The 17,124-nt window shown below is 45.6% G+C and overlaps 2 protein-coding genes across 9 annotated transcripts in view; both read left to right on the plus strand.

The window, feature by feature from the left end:
- Positions 1 to 423, plus strand: part of LOC139028061 (membrane-associated guanylate kinase, WW and PDZ domain-containing protein 1-like) — a 75,839-nt gene extending 75,416 nt beyond the window's left edge. The window contains exons 2-3 of the mRNA XM_070444614.1: positions 103 to 219; positions 359 to 423. Of these exons, the coding sequence (XP_070300715.1) occupies positions 103 to 219; positions 359 to 423 (182 nt within the window). The remainder of the gene's footprint in view (positions 1 to 102; positions 220 to 358) is intronic.
- A 3,827-nt stretch (positions 424 to 4,250) lies between these two features.
- The window catches only part of LOC111966171 (membrane-associated guanylate kinase, WW and PDZ domain-containing protein 1-like), a 142,790-nt gene continuing 129,916 nt past the window's right edge, over positions 4,251 to 17,124 (plus strand). For 7 of the 8 annotated variants that reach the window (XM_023990591.2, XM_023990594.2, XM_023990595.2 and 4 more), the window contains exon 1: positions 4,255 to 4,621. The gene's annotated coding sequence lies outside the window, so the exon portion shown is untranslated. Of the gene's footprint in view, positions 4,622 to 17,124 lie in introns of all 8 variants that reach the window. The other variant, XM_023990600.2, reaches the window with a different exon arrangement.

Genomic DNA, 17,124 nt, shown 5'->3' on the forward strand with positions numbered 1-17,124 from the left:
GACCAGTCATGCAAAAAAAATGAATGTTTACATTTGCTATGCAAATCATGTAATAGGAAATATGAGGCGTAACCATTGTTCCTGTTTGGTTTCCCTGTGCAGGTAACAAACTGAACAAGGACCTGAAGCACTACCTGAGCCTGAAGTTTCAGAAACACTCTCTTGACCATGAGCTCCAACAGACCATCAGAGCTAACCTCTACCGCCACGCTGTGCCTTGTGAGTACATCATCTTCAGCCTCGTCTTCCTCCTCCTAAAACTCCTCAACATTCACACAACATTCCTTTGCCTTCTCTTTCATTCCCACCTCATCTTTCCCTCTTCTTCCTCATACGATTCCTCCCCATTCTCTCTGAGTCTCCTCCTGCTCCTATTCCTTCTCCACCTCTGCCGCATCCTCTCGGTCCACCCATAAAGTATAAGTGGAACCTATTGACACAAACAAGCCATTCAGATGTAATCCAATCAAATATTAGAGTTTTTTTGGAATATCAGTATTATGGTGTAAATACTGTAGTATTACTATATTTAGATACTTTAGTATTCACTGTAGTGTTTTTGTGGACATGACTGTAGTATACGGTAATATTACTTTCGTTAAAAAACTATAGTATATACTATAGTAATTAATGTAGGGTTTTTTGCAGACATTACTGTGGTATTTACTATAGTGTTTTTGTTTTATTATATTTGATATTGAAGTGGGGGCTTTCTCCTTGAGGAAACCTAGTGGACAAATGATCAGAACTCAGGATAAGTCCCAGATTGTCACGATCGTCTATGGGTGAGAGAGAGGACCAAGGCGCAGCGTGAAAGAAAGCCATCTTCTTTTAATGAAGAAAAACAAACACTTACTAAACGAACAAAAAAACAAACGTGAAGCTAAAACGAACTAAGTGCACACATGCAACATAGAACATAGACAATTACCCACAAAACCCAACTGCCTATGGCTGCCTTAAATATGGCTCTCAATCAGAGACAATAAACCACAGCTGCCTCTAATTGAGAACCAATCTAGGCAGCCATAGACATACAAACACCTAGACAAGACACTGACCCATTAAACGTACAAACCCCTAGACAAACCAAAACACATACATTCCCCATGTCACACCCTGACCTAACTAAAATAATAATGAAAACAAAGATAACTAAGGCCAGGGTGTGACACAGATTCAGACAGCTAGAGTCACAGATGTTTATTGACCCAAACAGGGGGCAGCAAAAGACAGGTCAAAGGCAGGCAGAGGTCCGTAATCAGGGGCTCAGGACAGGCAGAGGTTCGTAAGTGGGTCAGAGTCAGGCAGGTACAGAAGAGCAGGCAGGTTTGGGGTCAGAGCAGGCAGAATGGTCAGACCAGGGAATCTAGGAAACAGAACTTGCGAAAGCAGGGAGACGGGAAAATACACCAGTAAGACCTGACAGAGAACACAGGTATAAATAAACTGATGATAATGAGGAAGATGGGCGACACCTGGAGAAGGGTGGAGACAAGCAAAAAGACAGGTGAAACAGATCAAGGTGTGACACAAATATTAAGCCAATGTTCCATAACCTGTAGGTAGTTAGGACTGGAGTCTGAACGGATAGTATTGTACAGTATACTACAAAATTKTATAGMAAGCACTACACCAGGGGTAGGCAACCCTGGTCCTGGAGTGCCGTAGGCACTTCATYTTTTTMATTTAACRGCCCTGGAAGACCAGGTGTGTTGAATTTAGGCAATCACTGAACTGATCAATTAACTCAGTTGGTCAGGTGTGGTGCCTCATTGGCCCAAAACCCTGTACCTACAGAACTCCAGGAACAGGATGGGCTACCCCCTGCACTACACAATCGAAGGATACTACAGTGTGGAGTATTGTATTCTACAGTATACTACGATTCTATGGAATTCTATAGTAAGTACTATAGTATTCTATGGTAAACTGTAGTCTTTTTTTCAGGTTTGGGAGCTATTTGTTCTCCCAACATGGGAATGCTGCCCTCCCAGCTGTTTCACATAGCTACAGTACAGAATGTGTGGTGTGGTGGGCCAATGATCCGGGTGGATGCCAGAGKAGYCAACTGTGTACTGTGAGGTCAGCCCATTGTCTGTTGGATGGGATCTGTGCTGCCATGGTACACTTCTGCAGTACAACACTATTTGAGAGTTTCCTCCTTGTATCCTCTGATACATTTGAATAAGTGGCTCCCGAGTGGCGCAGCGGTCTAAGGCACCGCATCTCAGTGCTAGAGGCGTTTCCACAGACCCTGGTTTGATCCCGGCCTGTATCACAACCGGCTGTGATCGGGAGTCCCATAAGGCGGCACACAATTGGCCCAGTGTCGTCCGGGTTAGGGGAGGGTTTGGCTGGGGTAGGCCGTCATTGTAAAATAAGAATGTTCTTAACTGACTTGCCTAGTTAAATAAAGGTTAAATATTAAGTGTTTTTGAAAGTGGAGTTTAAGATCCGAAATAGTCTCTCTGTGTGTAGCTGGTTGAGTGGTCTGTAGGCCCTGAACCTTCCTCTGAATCAGTGAAGCCTTTGTGATCAACCACAGTGTACTGTACCTTGTCGAGTACCTGACAGAAGTTGGTCACAAATACACTGTTGGTCTTTGTGTGTGTGTGTGTGTTTCTTTGTGTGTGTGTGTGTGTGCTCGCATGTGTCATTGTATGTTTGTCTGCATGTGTGTTTGTGTGTTCTCAATATGTTGTTGTGGTCTCCTTGGGGATGTTGTTTTCATGATCACATGCCTCAGTTTGCACAGGCACGATCCCATCAGTGGAGATTGCCTTTCCATACCACACAGCACCTCTTTATGCATCTAGGATATGTGTGTGTGTGATTGTGTGTGTGATTGTGTGTGTGTGTGTGTGGCTTTGCTTAACCGTATTTCTGGTGCTAGATTAATATTTTCCTTTTTTTTCCCCCTTCCCCTCGTTTTTCTTTTTTTGTCTCTCTCTTGTTCTCCCATTCCTCTCTCTCTGCCTGGGCCATGTGACTGGTAAATCCTCRTTGAGCTGCTCGCCCGGTGGCCTGACTGGGATTATGATGTTCTGATATATTGAAAATAGATTTGCTGCATGATTATGTGATGAACATGTTGAGCTTTAGAAAAGGGCCCAACAGGGAGATGGGGGAATGACCGAAAAACAGAAAAAGCAGGGATTCCCAAAGGATCCATACTGTGGAGGAGCAAAAAACGTTTGAAACCTTGACGGTGGATATACACGCATGCAATTATCCTTTCCTTAATACATGCACCTATATTTCAGTGGGGAACCCTGGGCAGAGCAATGTGAAGAGGGACAGTTCAAATAGAGGGAGACCAGTGCTTAGTCAGACAGTCGCCGCTGGATATAGCCATGTAATTAATGCATAGTCCATCTTATTTGGTTAAATCTGAAATTAAAATTGTTTGGCCTGAATGTTAAACTTCTGGATAGTGGGAAAATCCACAGTATTTGGTGAGTTATCATACGTCGRCATCATCTGGTACACATTGCAGTGTAAAGAAAAAACCAGACGGACTCCAAAACAAGTGCAGTGAGTTTTAACAGTGAATGAAAAAATGCATCATGAGATACATCATGTCCAGGATTGCAACATTCTGGRAACTTTCAACATTCGTAGGTTTTCAGAAATACCAGTTGGAAGATTCACGGAATCCGGAGGGAATTTTACAGAATTTTGTAATCCTAATCATGTACAGTATGTCCATCTCTTTGTCTTTCCTCTCTCTCCTTCTTTCTCCCAGTTTCATGCCASTGAATTCAATTCAAATGGTTCTATGCCATGACAAGACAAATCTTCCATTGCCAAAGCAGTGAAATAAAATGGACCCACACTCCTCTTATGTCCTCTCTTTCCCTTTGTCTCCCTCCTCCTCCACCTTTCCCTGCACATGTGTTTCTGTCTCTCTGCCCCCTGCTTGTCTCCCTATGCCAGACTCGAACAGGTGCCTGTTTCTCCGCCAGAGGCTTGAGTGTTGTTTTGTGTTTCTAGGAAGAGAACACTCGCCATGTGAACTCCCACCCCTTCCCATAACCACCCCTCCTTCCCCTCTTTCCTCCATCCCAGCCCTGTTGCTACAAATGGCCATTGTTATTATGTGCCCCAAATGTCACAACTGACAGAGAACTCTCTCTCTCTCTCTCTCTCTCTCTCTCTCTCTCTCTCTCTCTCTCTCTCTCTCTCTCTCTCTCTCGGGATTCACTTCCCTCTCACGTCTACAGCTGCTGCTCTGACATGAGGGTTATCTCAGCATTATCCCAGTGTTCGAGCCACGCAGCAAACCAATTGACCAACCCTCCCTCCCCCACCTGATTTCTCTCTCCGCTCCCTCTCTCTGTCAGCGTCCCTGTGGCTTGAAGGTGGCTCCTGCCTCTCTCTCTCTCTGTCGCACGCTCCTGCTGTCTCCGTTTCTGCTGCTGCTCTCTCTCTCTAGCTCGCTCTCCCTCACTCACTCTCTGCCTTCCTCCCTCTCGCTCACTCTCACTCTCTCGCTGTCTCGTTTTCCACTCCACTGCCAAGCTCTGGAAATCATTGTTTGAGACACATTTTTCTGGTTGCCGCTCACACAAAGACAGGATTACGGCTTGATTCACTGGCTCCGGCTCTCCACGTTCAGGCAAGTGGCAGCACTCCTTATTTCTCCTTCTCTTCCCAGTCTCCTTCGTTGTTGCCATCTATCATCTGTTTGGTGAAGCCTGTGATGTATGCAGAGAAGCAAGGAAGGAGATGCATGGCAGAATGTTATTATGGTTGATTGTGTGTATATATAAGCTAAGGGAATCGGGGTAGGTGGGGTTGGGGGTGGGGATGAGGTGAAGGAAGGGGAGGGCAAGGCGGGCACACTGAGCCAGGCACTTCCAACCCAGAGGGACAGATGGCCAGTAGCCATGGAGCTTTTTTCCTCTTTCGGTTTTTAATTCACCCCGCTGGCTTTGTGTAAGGGCCCAATAGTACACAGACCCTCTTTTCAAGGAGCCAGAGACTGCTGCACTCCGTAGCTGAATGAGAGGGAGGGCTGGGGGAGGTGTGTGTGAGTGTAAAAAAGGGAATAAGATAGAGATATGGGGGGGGGGGGGGTTTGCTGTGGAGGCAGAGGGTCAGTGCTATCCGGAATCCTTGGGACGTTCCTACCCTAAACTCCAACCCTTACCTCAACCCCTACCCTTAATCCTCACCTTAACCATTTTTTATTTCAACTTCAATGGGGGGTAAGGACGTTCCAAGGATCCCTTTTAGCAGGTACCTTTTGAGTAGGGGTGGATAAGAGAGGAGAGGAGGGGGGAGAGGGGGGTCACCAGCCCCATAATGCATGGAGGTCAGTTCCAGATGCTGCGGGGACAAAGGGCTTTTCTGGGGGAACGGCAGGGGGAAGCGTGGCACTCGCCATTGTGTATGTGTCGCTGCATTGAAGGATGCTGCCGGAGAGCCTCATGCTAATTATGGCCATTCAGCCCTGTAACGGATGGCTGGGCCCCAGCTTCTGTTAGCCTGCTTTTCACAGTCACTCGGTTAATATTTCCCTCATGTAGCCACAGACTAGCGCCTGTGCTAACGGTTCGAGAATCATAATGTTGAAGCAATAGCTTTAAGGAAACTGGGCAAATATGTGTTTGTTCATAGTAATGGCGTGATGACAGGTGCTGAGTAGTGTGTGCTTTTGTGTGTGTGCATATTTGTGTGTGTGTGTGTGTGTGTGTGTGTGTGTGTGTGTCAAATCAAATCAAATTTTATTAGTCACATACACATGGTTAGCAGATGTTAATGCGAGTGTAGCGAAATGCTTGTGCTTCTAGTTCCGACAATGCAGTAATAACCAACAGTAATCTAACCTAACAATTCCACACTACTACCTTACACCACACACAAGTGTAAAGGGATAAAGAATATGTACATAAAGATATATGAATGAGTGGTGTACAGAACGGCATGGCAGATGCAGTAGATGGATAGAGTACGGTATATACGTATGATATGAGTACTGTAGGGTATGTAAACATAAAGTGGCATAGTTTAAAGTGGCTAGTGGTACATGTATTGCATAAAGATGGCAAGATGCAGTAGATGATATAGAGTACAGTATATACATATGAGATGGGTAATGTAGGGTATGTAAACATTGTATTAAGTGGCATTGCTTAAAGTGGCTAGTGGTACATTTTTACATAATTTCCATCAATTCCCATTTTAAAGTGGCTGGAGTTGAGTCAGTATGTTGGCAGCGGCCGCTAAATGTTAGTGGTGGCTGTTTAACAGTCTGATGGCCTTGAGATAGAAGCTGTTTTTCAGTCTCTCGTCCCTGCTTTGATGCACCTGTACTGACCTCGCCTTCTGGATGATAGCGGGGTGAACAGGCAGTGGCTTGGGTGGTTGTTGTCCTTGATGATCTTTATGGCCTTCCTGTGACACGGGTGTGTAGGTGTCCTGGAGGGCAGTAGTTTGCCCCTGGTGATGCGTTCTGCAGACCTCACTACCCTCTGGAGAGCCTTACGGTTGTGGGCGGAGCAGTTGCCGTACCAGCGGTGATACAGCCCGACAGGATGCTCTCGATTGTGCATCTGTAGAAGTTTGTGAGTGCTTTTGGTGACAAGCCGAATTTCTTCAGCCTCCTGGGTTGAAGAGGCGCTGCTGCGCCTTCTTCACAACGCTGTCTGTGTGGGTGGACCAATTCAGTTGTCCGTGATGTTACACCGAGGAACTTAAAACTTTCCACCTTCTCCACTACTGACCCGCATGTGGATAGGGGGTGCTCCCTCTGCTGTTTCCTGAAGTCCACAATCATCTCCTTTGTTTTGTTGACGTTGAGTATGAGGTTATTTCCTGACACCACACCTCCGAGGGGCCTCACCTCCTCCCTGTAGGCCGTCTCGTCGTTGTTGGTAATCAAGCCACCACTGTAGTGTCATCCGCAAACTTGATGATTGAGTTGGAGGCGTGCATGGCCACGCAGTCGGGGTGAACAGGGAGTACAGGAGAGGGCTCAGAACGCACCTTGTGGGGCCCAGTGTTGAGGATCAGCGGGGTGGAGATGTTGTTACCTACCCTCACCACCTGGGGGCGGCCCGTCAGGAAGTCCAGGACCCAGTTGCACAGGGCGGGGTCGAGACCCAGGGTCTCGAGCTTGATGACGAGTTTGGAGGTACTATGGTGTTAAATGCTGAGCTGTAATCGATGAACAGCATTCTCACATGGGTATCCTCTTGTCCAGATGGGTTAGGGCAGTGTGCAGTGTGGTTGCGATTGCGTCGTCTGTGGACTATTGGGTCGGTAAGCAAATTGGAGTGGGTCTAGGGTGTCGGTAGGGTGGAGGTGATATGGTCCTTGACTAGCTCTCAAAGCACTTCATGATGACGGAAGTGAGTGCTACGGGGCGGTAGTCGTTTAGCTCAGTTACCTTAGCTTTCTTGGGAACAGGAACAATGGTGGCCCTCTTGAAGCATGTGGGAACAGCAGACTGGGATAAGGATTGATTGAATATGTCCGTAAACACACCAGCCAGCTGGTCTGCGCATGCTCTGAGGACGCGGCTGGGAATGCCGTCTGGGCCTGCAGCCTTGCGAGGGTTAACACGTTTAAATGTTTTACTCACCTCGGCTGCAGTGAAGGAGAGCCCGCAGGTTTTGGTAGGGGGCCGTGTCAGTGGCACTGTATTGTCCTCAAAGCGGGCAAAAAAGTTGTTTAGCCTGTCTGGGAGCAAGACATCCTGGTCCTCGACGGGGCTGGTTTTCTTTTGTAATCCGTGATTGACTGTAGACCCTGCCACATACCTCTTGTGTCTGAGCTGTTGAATTTCGACTTGATTTTGTCTCTGTACTGAGACTTAGCCTGTTTGATTGCCTTGCGGAGAGAATAGCTACACTGTTTGTATTCGGTCATGCTCCGGTCACCTTGCCCTGGTTAAAAGCAGTGGTTCGCGCTTTCAGTTTCACGCGAATGCTGCCGTCAATCCACGTTTCTGGTTTGGGAATGTTTTATCGTTGCTGTGGGTACGACATCGTCAATGCACTTCCTAATGAACTCGCTCACCGAATCAGCATATTCGTCAATATTGTTGTTGGACGCGATGCGGAACATATTCCAATCCGCGGGATCGAAGCAGTCTTGAAGCGTGGATTCAGATTGGTCGGACCAGCGTTGAACAGACCTGAGCGCGGGAGCTTGTTGTTTGAGTTTCTGTTTTGTAGGCTGGAATCAACAAAATGGAGTCGTGGTCAGCTTTTCCGAAAGGGGGCGGGGAGGCCTTATAAAGCGTCGCGGAAATTAGTATAACAATGGTCTAGTGTTTTTCCAGCCCTGGTAGCACAATCGATATGCTGATAGAATTTTGGGAGTTTGTTTTTAGATTAGCCTTGTTAAAATCCCCAGCTACGATGAATGCAGCCTCAGGGTGTGTGGTTTCCAGTTTACAAAGAGTCAGATAAAGTTCGTTCAGGGCCATCGATGTGTCTGCTTGGGGGGAATGTATACGGCTGTGATTATGATTGACGAGAATTCCCTTGGTAGATAATGCGGTCGACATTTGATTGTGAGGAGTTCTAGATCAGGTGAACAGAACGACTTGAGTTCTTGTGTGTTGTTATGATGATCACACCACTTCTCGTTAATCATAAGGCAACCCCCCCGCCCCTCTTCTTACCGGAAAGATGTTTGTTTCTGTCGGCGCGATGCATGAAGAAACCAGCTGGCTGCACCGACTCCGTTAGCGTCCCTTGAGTTAGCCATGTTTCCGTGAAGCAGAGCACGTTGCAATCCCTGATGTCTCTCTGGAATGCTACCCGTGCTCGGATTTCATCAACCTTATTGTCAAGAGACTGGACATTGGCGAGTAGTATGCTAGGGAGTGGAGCGCGATGTGCCCGTCTCCGAAGCCTGACCACGAGACCGCACGTTCCCCTTTTTCGGCGTCGCACAGGGTCGCCGGCTGGGATCAGATCCATTGTATTGGGTGGAAGGCAAAACACTGGATCCGTCGGGAAAGTCAATTCCTGGTAGGAACGATGATGAGTTGACGTTAATCGTATATTCAGTAGTTCCTCCCGACTGTATGTAATGAAACCTAAGATTACCCGGGGTACCGATGTAAGAAATAACACGTAAAAAAACAAAATACTGCATATTTTCCAAGGAACACGAAGCGAGGCGGCCATCTCTTTTCGGCGCCGGAAGTAGTAGTGTGTGTGTGTGTGTGTGTGTGTGTGTGTGTGTGTGCATGCATATGCTCTGCCTGTATTTATGCACACAACATGTTTGTCATGTATGTGTAATGTATGTGTTTTGAAGCGGTATTCAACCCTAAGTATGTGAACAAACACACACACACACACACACACACACACACACACACACACACACACAGGGAGACACACAAACACACACTAAACACAATAACAATGATGTCATTGACAGGACAAACGGACTAAACAACCTGATTGTGGTGTCAGTGTGATTGGTAACCCCACAGTAAGAGTGGGTGGTAGAGGGCACTGGGGTTGGCAGCCATTGTTTTCACTATGGTACACTTTATACCAATGTGCAGCTCCTCCCGAACAACCACAAATATGTATCTCCTTACCTTTTTGTATTGTATGCTTCTGCTAATGTAGTGGTCATTCTTCTACAAGGTGATTTTGCACCTAGCGATTGGATGGTTTTAAGATATTCCATTGGTTTTGTTTTGAGTTACTACAGAGTCTACACCTAGGACCACAATGGTCTGTGTAAAGTCATACATCATCATAATAGTGACCCATTCATTCTGATACCAGGTACTGTTATTTTAAGACAAAAATGCAGTTTGGTGCTCTATCCAATCAAGCAAGCCCAATAACCAGGGGATAGGGAGCAGGAGTAGGCCACCCAGCCTCACCCTACTAGAATCTGAAGTCAAGTGTCTACTGTGTGATGATGATATGGTGCTTCTGTACCCAACCAAGGAGGGCAAACATCAGCACTAAGGCCCTGACAGTAAATWAAAAAATATATATAATGCTGTTCCAAAAACGGTCCAGTTGCCTGGACCACAAATACAAATTCCATCTAGACACTGTTTCCCTAGAGCACACAAAAAAACTATACATACCTCTGTCTAAACATCAGCGCCACAGGTAACTCCACAAAGCTGGGAACGACCTGAGAGGCAAGGCAAGAAGAGCCTTCTATGCCATCAAAAGGAACATAAAATTAGACATTAGGATCTGGTAAAAATACTTGAATCAGTTATAGAACCCATTGCCCTTTATAGTTGTGTGGTCTGGGGTCCGCTCACCAACCACGAATTCACAAAATTYAACAAACACCAAATTGAGACTCTGCATGCAGAATTCTGCAAAAAAATCCTCTCTGTACAACGTAAAACACCAAATAATGCATGCAGAGCAGAATTAGGCCGATACCCAATAATGATCAAAATCCAGAAAAGAGATGTTAAATTCTACAACCACCTAAAAAGAAAAATTCCCAAACCTTCCATAACGAAGCCATCACCTGCAGAGAAATTAACCTGGAGAAGAGTCCCCTAAGCAAGCTGGTCCTGGGGCTCTGTTCACAAACACAAGCACACCCCACAGAGCCCCAGGACAGCAACACAATTAGACCCAACCAAATCAGGAGAAAAATAAAATAAAATTACTTAACACATTGGAAAGAATTTTCAAAAAAACTGAACAAACTAGAACGCTATTTGGRCCTAAACAGAGAGTACACAGTTGCAGAATACCTGACCACTGTGACTGACCCAAATTTAAGGAAATCTTTGACTATGTACAGACTCAGTGAGCATAGCCTTGCTATTGAGAAAGGCCACCGTAGGCAGACCTGGCTCTCAAGTGAAGACAGGCTATGTGCACACTGCCCACAAAATGAGGTGGAAACTGAGCTGCACTTCCTAACCTCCGTCCAAATGTATGACCATATTAGAGACATATATTTCCCTCAGATTACACAGAACCACAAATTCGAAAACAAATCCAATTTTGATAAACTCCCATATCTGTTGGGTGAAATACCACAGTGTGCCAWCACAGCAGCAAGATGTGTGACCTGTTGCCACAATAAAAAAAGGGCAAGCAGTGAAGAACAAACAACATTGTAAATACAACCTATATTTGTTTATTTATTTTCCCTTTTGTACTTTAACTATTTGCACATCATTACAACACTGTAWATAGACGTACGACATTTGAAATGTTTTTATTCTTTTGGAACTGGTAATGTTGACTGTACATTTTTTATTGTTAATTTCAATTTTGTTTATTATCTATTTCACTTGCTTTGGCAATGTAAACATATGTTTCCCATGCCAATAAAGCCCCTTAAATAGAAATTGAGAGAGAGAGAGGGGGAGAGAGAGAGGGTGGGTGGGAGAGAGAGAGAGAGAGAGCTGAATAAGCCATGTCCAATCTCTCCGAGCTATTAATAGAGCAGGAAAGCATCATGAAATTTTTCCGATGAATCTAGTGATATGGAATTAATGGTGGATGATGGACTTTAGTTATGTTACTATCACGTTTTTTGAGGACGGGCAGAGTTCAACTGTCCGTGACGAAGACAGATTCACTGCTTCTGTCAGATGTCCTTGAGATATTTGACTCCCTCTTGTGTGTGATCCTGTGATCGTGTTTGTGTGACTACTGTACTGTATGTGGGTGTCTGTGTAAACAACGTTTGTTCTCATACATATATTGTGTGAGTGTGCACGTGTGTTTGTCTGTGTGTGCGTACGTGTCTGTTGCTCTTCGTGAGTTAGGCCAGCTAACTCCTGGCAGAGCATGTGATAGGATACAGGAAGTGTTCCTGTGGCCATCTATAATTTCTCACCAAACAATCAGAGGATCACAGGGCGGGAAATGATTTGTCCTCAAAGACTAAAAATAGCATTAGATCCTTCCTTCCCACGGCTTTGGGATGTCTCACACACTGTTGTATTCGACTGGCTGATATCCCATTCTGATTCACTCAACTTCACTACTGCAGAGACACATATTGCTGTGGATGTCATTTGTTGTTCATCCCAGTGTGGGTAGCTTTTGCGAAGCAGGTTAGAAATACAGTCGTAGCARGTTGAGAAATGTCACCTCCCCACGAAAACATCCTCCACGAAAGCGCAATTCCACGATAACAGAATTAAGCTTTGACTCAGTTTTTTTCCATTTTACAATGTATTCCCAAACAAAAACCATTGATTTCAAAGTTGAACAAGCCATGCAACTACAGTATATGCACAACGAATACTTTGAACAATTTACACCGAAAATGTCACAAAAACATTGTGCAGATGRAATGTTTGGTAACAATATTATGGTTCAAATTTAAGATTCAAAGATTTCTCCAGAACGAATGGGGTGTCTAATGCGGAGTCAGGGAGCAGGTACAGTTAGTTAGATGAATAATAACGAACATGGAGCGATACTAAACAAGAGAAGCGTCTTACATAGAAACATACAAAAATACTACCCGATGACTGATAACAAATGAGTGCGATATAAAGTGTAAGTAATCAAGGGTGTAAGGAAGTCATTACGAAGAAAGGTTTGGCGGAAAAGGGATGARGATGTAATACTCACAACCRAACCCAGGAGACAGATGATCACGTGGCTCTCCCTCTGCTCTCACGGAACCCCGGTTAGAACGTAGCGGACACCGTTGAAGCTAGTGCCCCTCCTCAATAAGGACAGAGCCCCAGCTGTCTACGYCGGCTTCGCTCAGACGCAGAGAGACGTGTGGCCCTCACCTCCATGGGTTCAGGCTCTGACAACGGAGGAGGGAGAAAGGCGATGAGGATACCGACGCTCCCGAAGAAGAATATCCAGACAGATGGCCATCGATGAGGGCGATGAGGGCGTCCAAGGGTAGGTTGCCATCGATGAGGGCGATGAGGGCGTCCAAGGGTAGGTTGCCATCTCGGCACGCCAACTTCGTCTGGACCTCTTCGCACAATCGTCTTCTGAGTAGGCTCTGGAGCACCGGCTCATTCCATCCGACGGATGTTGCCACTGTTTGAAAGGTTAGTGCATACTCCGCCGTGGTCTGGCCATCCTGCCATAGTTGGAGTAGGTGCTCACCCCCATCTCTGTCCTCTGGTGGATGGTCAAAGACCCTCCTGAGCCATGAACCCCTCATAGGAACCCAGCTCTTCCTCTCCTCTCTCCCAGATAGCCGTGGCCCACTCCAACGCCTGGTCCAGTCAGCGGAGAAATAACCGTGGCAAACTTGGACCTCTCTGTGGTGGGGACCCCCATCTGATGAGTGAAATAAATGGAGCACTGGAGTAGGATGCCACGGCATTTCAATAAAGTCCTGTCAAGGGTGTAAGATTTGGTCCGGCCAGGGCGGACTAACCAGAGGTAGTATGTACATATGTACATGAATGTATAGTAATGTGACAGTGCATATATGATAAACGATTGTCCGGTAGGGACAATCGGACATCACTGAGCAGGACGGACTGCTGTATGGGGTACTGGCTTGCTGGGTCGACTTGTGGTAGAGAATCCTTCGCTATTTGGAGATCATGCCCCTTGAGTAATGTCGACTCGTRGAAGAACACGGAGMACCTTATCCATAGCCGTCCCCAAATGAGACAGCTTGTCATGGTGTTGACGAAGTAGGTGGCCCTGTTCTCCGACCATCTGGTAGATGTCTTGGTTAACTGTTGCTTCCATTTGTTGAGGTAGTATTCTGTAACATGGACGCAGGGAGTCAGGAAGTAGGTGCAGTTAGTGAGTTTTATAATAGCGAACATGGAGCAATACATATCYAGAGAAGTGTCTGACATAGAAAAATGTAAAATACAACCTAATGATAACAAGAGTGCTATACAAAGGGTAAGTAATCAAGGGAGTAATGAAGTCCAGGTGTGCGTAAAGATGGTTTGCCAGGACCGGTGGTTTGTAGACCTGTGACGTTGCGCGCGGGAGTGTAAGTGACAGTGTCAGCTATGACTTGACACCTTGAGTTTGAAATACATTATTTGGGTTATTGAACTACAGTAGATTAACCGGATTTKCATCCGGTAACAGAATTACATCATGGGTCCCTGATCTGTACTATACAGAAATGCATAATTATGGAAATTTAATATAATTCTCTTCGTGGTGATTTATCTTGAATAGATAAACACACATATTATTATACACACTGGCTATAATTGTAATGAGCTCCGCCCCCAAATAAGACCACATTTGGTTGGTCCAGACAACACCAAATCTAAAACAATTATAGACATCTATGTTTCAGAAGTTTGGACATCACAGTACAGCACAGTAGAGTACAGCACAACAGAGTAAAGTAGAGTTCAGTACAGTACAGTAAAGTAGATATGCTCAGTACAGTACAATACTGTACATTATACTGTACTCTACTCTAGTGTGCTATACTGTACTGAATTCTACTCAACTCTACTCTTCTTTTCTTTACTTCACTGTTCTGTCTAAACTTGTGAAACAAAGACATCCTGAGTGGCGCAGCAGTCTAAGGCACTGCATCTCAGTGCTAGAGGTGTCACTACAGTCCCTGGTTCGATTCCAGGCTGTATCACAAACGGCTGTGATTGGGAGCCCCATAGGGTGGTGCACAATTGGCCCAGCGTCYTCCAGSTTAGGGGTAGGTTGRCATTGTAAATAAGAATTTGTTCTTAACTGATTTGCCAAGTTAAATAAATAAAACATCTAATATGATCGGTTCAGATTTGGTCCGGCCAGGGCGGACTAACCAAATTTCAATTTTTTTATCAAACAAAACTATGCTACATTTTATCTCTGGGACCCTCAGGATGACAACTCAGAGCAAGATTACTGAATGTAAGTACATTATTTACCTTCAGAGATGAATGTATCAAACCAGTTGCTGTGATAAAAGTTTTGTTGTCGTGCACTCTCCTCAAACAATACCATGTTATTTTTTCACTGTAATAGCTACTGTAAATTGGACAGTGCTGTTAGATTAACAAAAATTGAAGCTTTCTGCACATATAAGAATGTCCTGGGAATCTTTCTTGTTACTTATAACGTCATGCTAATCACATTAGCGCACGTTAGCTCAACCGTCCTGGTGGAGGGATACCGATCCCGTAGAGACCCCTTTTCCATCAGTTTGAACAAAAATCTAAGCCTTTGCTTATTCCACATTTTAGGARGGAAAATGMTTGGAAAACATGTATATATGCCTTAATTWAAAAAAATAYAGACTCTTAGTGTCACGGCCGATGCTGGAAGAAGACCAAAGTGCAGCGTGGTGAGCGTACATTTTCCTTTTATTAGAATGTCGCCAACAAAACAAGAAACGAAAGAACAACCGTGAAGCTTACAGGGRATAGGTGCCACTAACAAAAGTAAACTACCCACAGTGAAAGGAGGGAAAGGGCTACCTTTCAAAGCATAGAATGCCCACCCCAAATCACACCCTGACCAAACCAAATAGAGACATAAAAAGGCTCTCTAAGGTCAGGGCGTGACACTTAGCTTTCATTTCACACCCAATTATTATACTATTTGACATGATCTTAATAAAATKAAATCAAAGTTTATTTGTCACGTGCACTGAATTCAACAGGTGAAATGCATACAAAGAGGGGTTGGCGGGTGGTGGGTGGCGGGACACAATGCAGATAGCCCGGTTAGCCAATGTACTGGAGCACTGCTTGGTCGGGCCAATTGAGGTAGTATGTACATATGTACATGAATGTATAGTAATGTGACAGTGCATATATGATAAACAGAGAGTAGCAGCAGCGTAAAATAAGGGTTGGGGGGGKACACAATGCAAATAGTCCGGGTAGCCATTTGATTACCTGTTCAGGAGTCTTATGGTTTGGGGGTAAAAACTGTTGAGAAGCCTTTTTGTCCTAGACTTGGCACTCCGGTACCGCTTGCCATGCGGTAGTAGAGAGCAGTCTATGACTGGGGTGGCTGGGGTCTTTGACCATTTTTGGGGCCTTCCTCTGACACGCCTGGTGTAGAGGTCCTGGATGGCAGGCAGCTTAGCCCCAGTGATGTACTGGGCTGTACGCACTACCCTCTGTAGTGCCTTGCGGTCGGAGGCCGAGCAATTTCCGTACCAGGCAGTAATGCAACCAGTCAGGGTGCTCTCGATGTTGCAGCTGTAGAACCTTTTGAGGATCTCACGACCCATGCCAAATCTTTTTAGTTTCCTGAGGGGGAACCGGCTTTGTGTTTGGACATTCTAGTTTGTTGGTGTGTGGACACCAAGGATTCTTGAAGCTCTCAACCTGCTCACTACAGCCCCGTCGATGAGAATGGGGGCGTACTCGGTCCTCCTTTTCCTGTAGTCCACAATCATCTCCTTAGTCTTGGTTACGTTGAGGGAGAGGTTGTAATTCTGGCACCACCCGTCCAGGTCTCTGACCTCCTCCCTATAGGCTGTCTCGTAGTTGTCGGTGATCAGGCCTACCACTGTTTTGTCATCTGCAAACTTAATGATGGTGTTGGAGTCGTGCCTGGCCATGCAGTCGTTTGTGAAGAGGGAGTACAGGAGGGGACAGAGCACGCACCCTTGGGGGGCTCCAGTTTGAGGATCACCGTGGCAGATGTGTTGCTACCTACCCTCACCACCTGGGGGCAGCCCGTCAGGAAGTCCACGATCCAGTTGCAGAGGGACTGTTTAGTCCCAGGATCCTTAGCTTAGTGATGAGCTTTGAGGGTACTATGGTGTTGAACGCTGAGCTGTAGTCAATGAATAGCATTCTCACATAAGTGTTCCTTTTGTCCAGGTGGGAAAGGCAGTGTGGAGTGCAATAGAGATTGCATCAACTGTGGATCTTTTTGGGAAGTATGCAAATTGGAGTGGGTCTAGGGTTTCTGGGATAATGGTGTTGATGTAAGCCTTACCAGCCTTTCAAAGCACTTCATGGCTACGGATGTGAGTGCTACGGGTCTGTAGTCATTTAGGTAGGTTGCCTTTGTGTTCTTGGAAACAGGGACTATGGTGGTCTGCTTGAAACATGTTGGTATTACAGACTCAATCAGGGACATGTTGAAAATATAAATGAAATGTTGTATGTGTATGTTGACCTGTTTAACCTCTCTTGGGTACGTGAGACGTTAGCGTCCCACCTCTTCAACAGCCAGTGAAACTGCTCGGCGCCAAATTCAAATACAGAAATACTCA

The sequence above is a fragment of the Salvelinus sp. IW2-2015 genome, linkage group LG7 (assembly GCF_002910315.2).
Source record: "Salvelinus sp. IW2-2015 linkage group LG7, ASM291031v2, whole genome shotgun sequence".
Lineage (NCBI taxonomy): Eukaryota > Metazoa > Chordata > Actinopteri > Salmoniformes > Salmonidae > Salvelinus > Salvelinus sp. IW2-2015.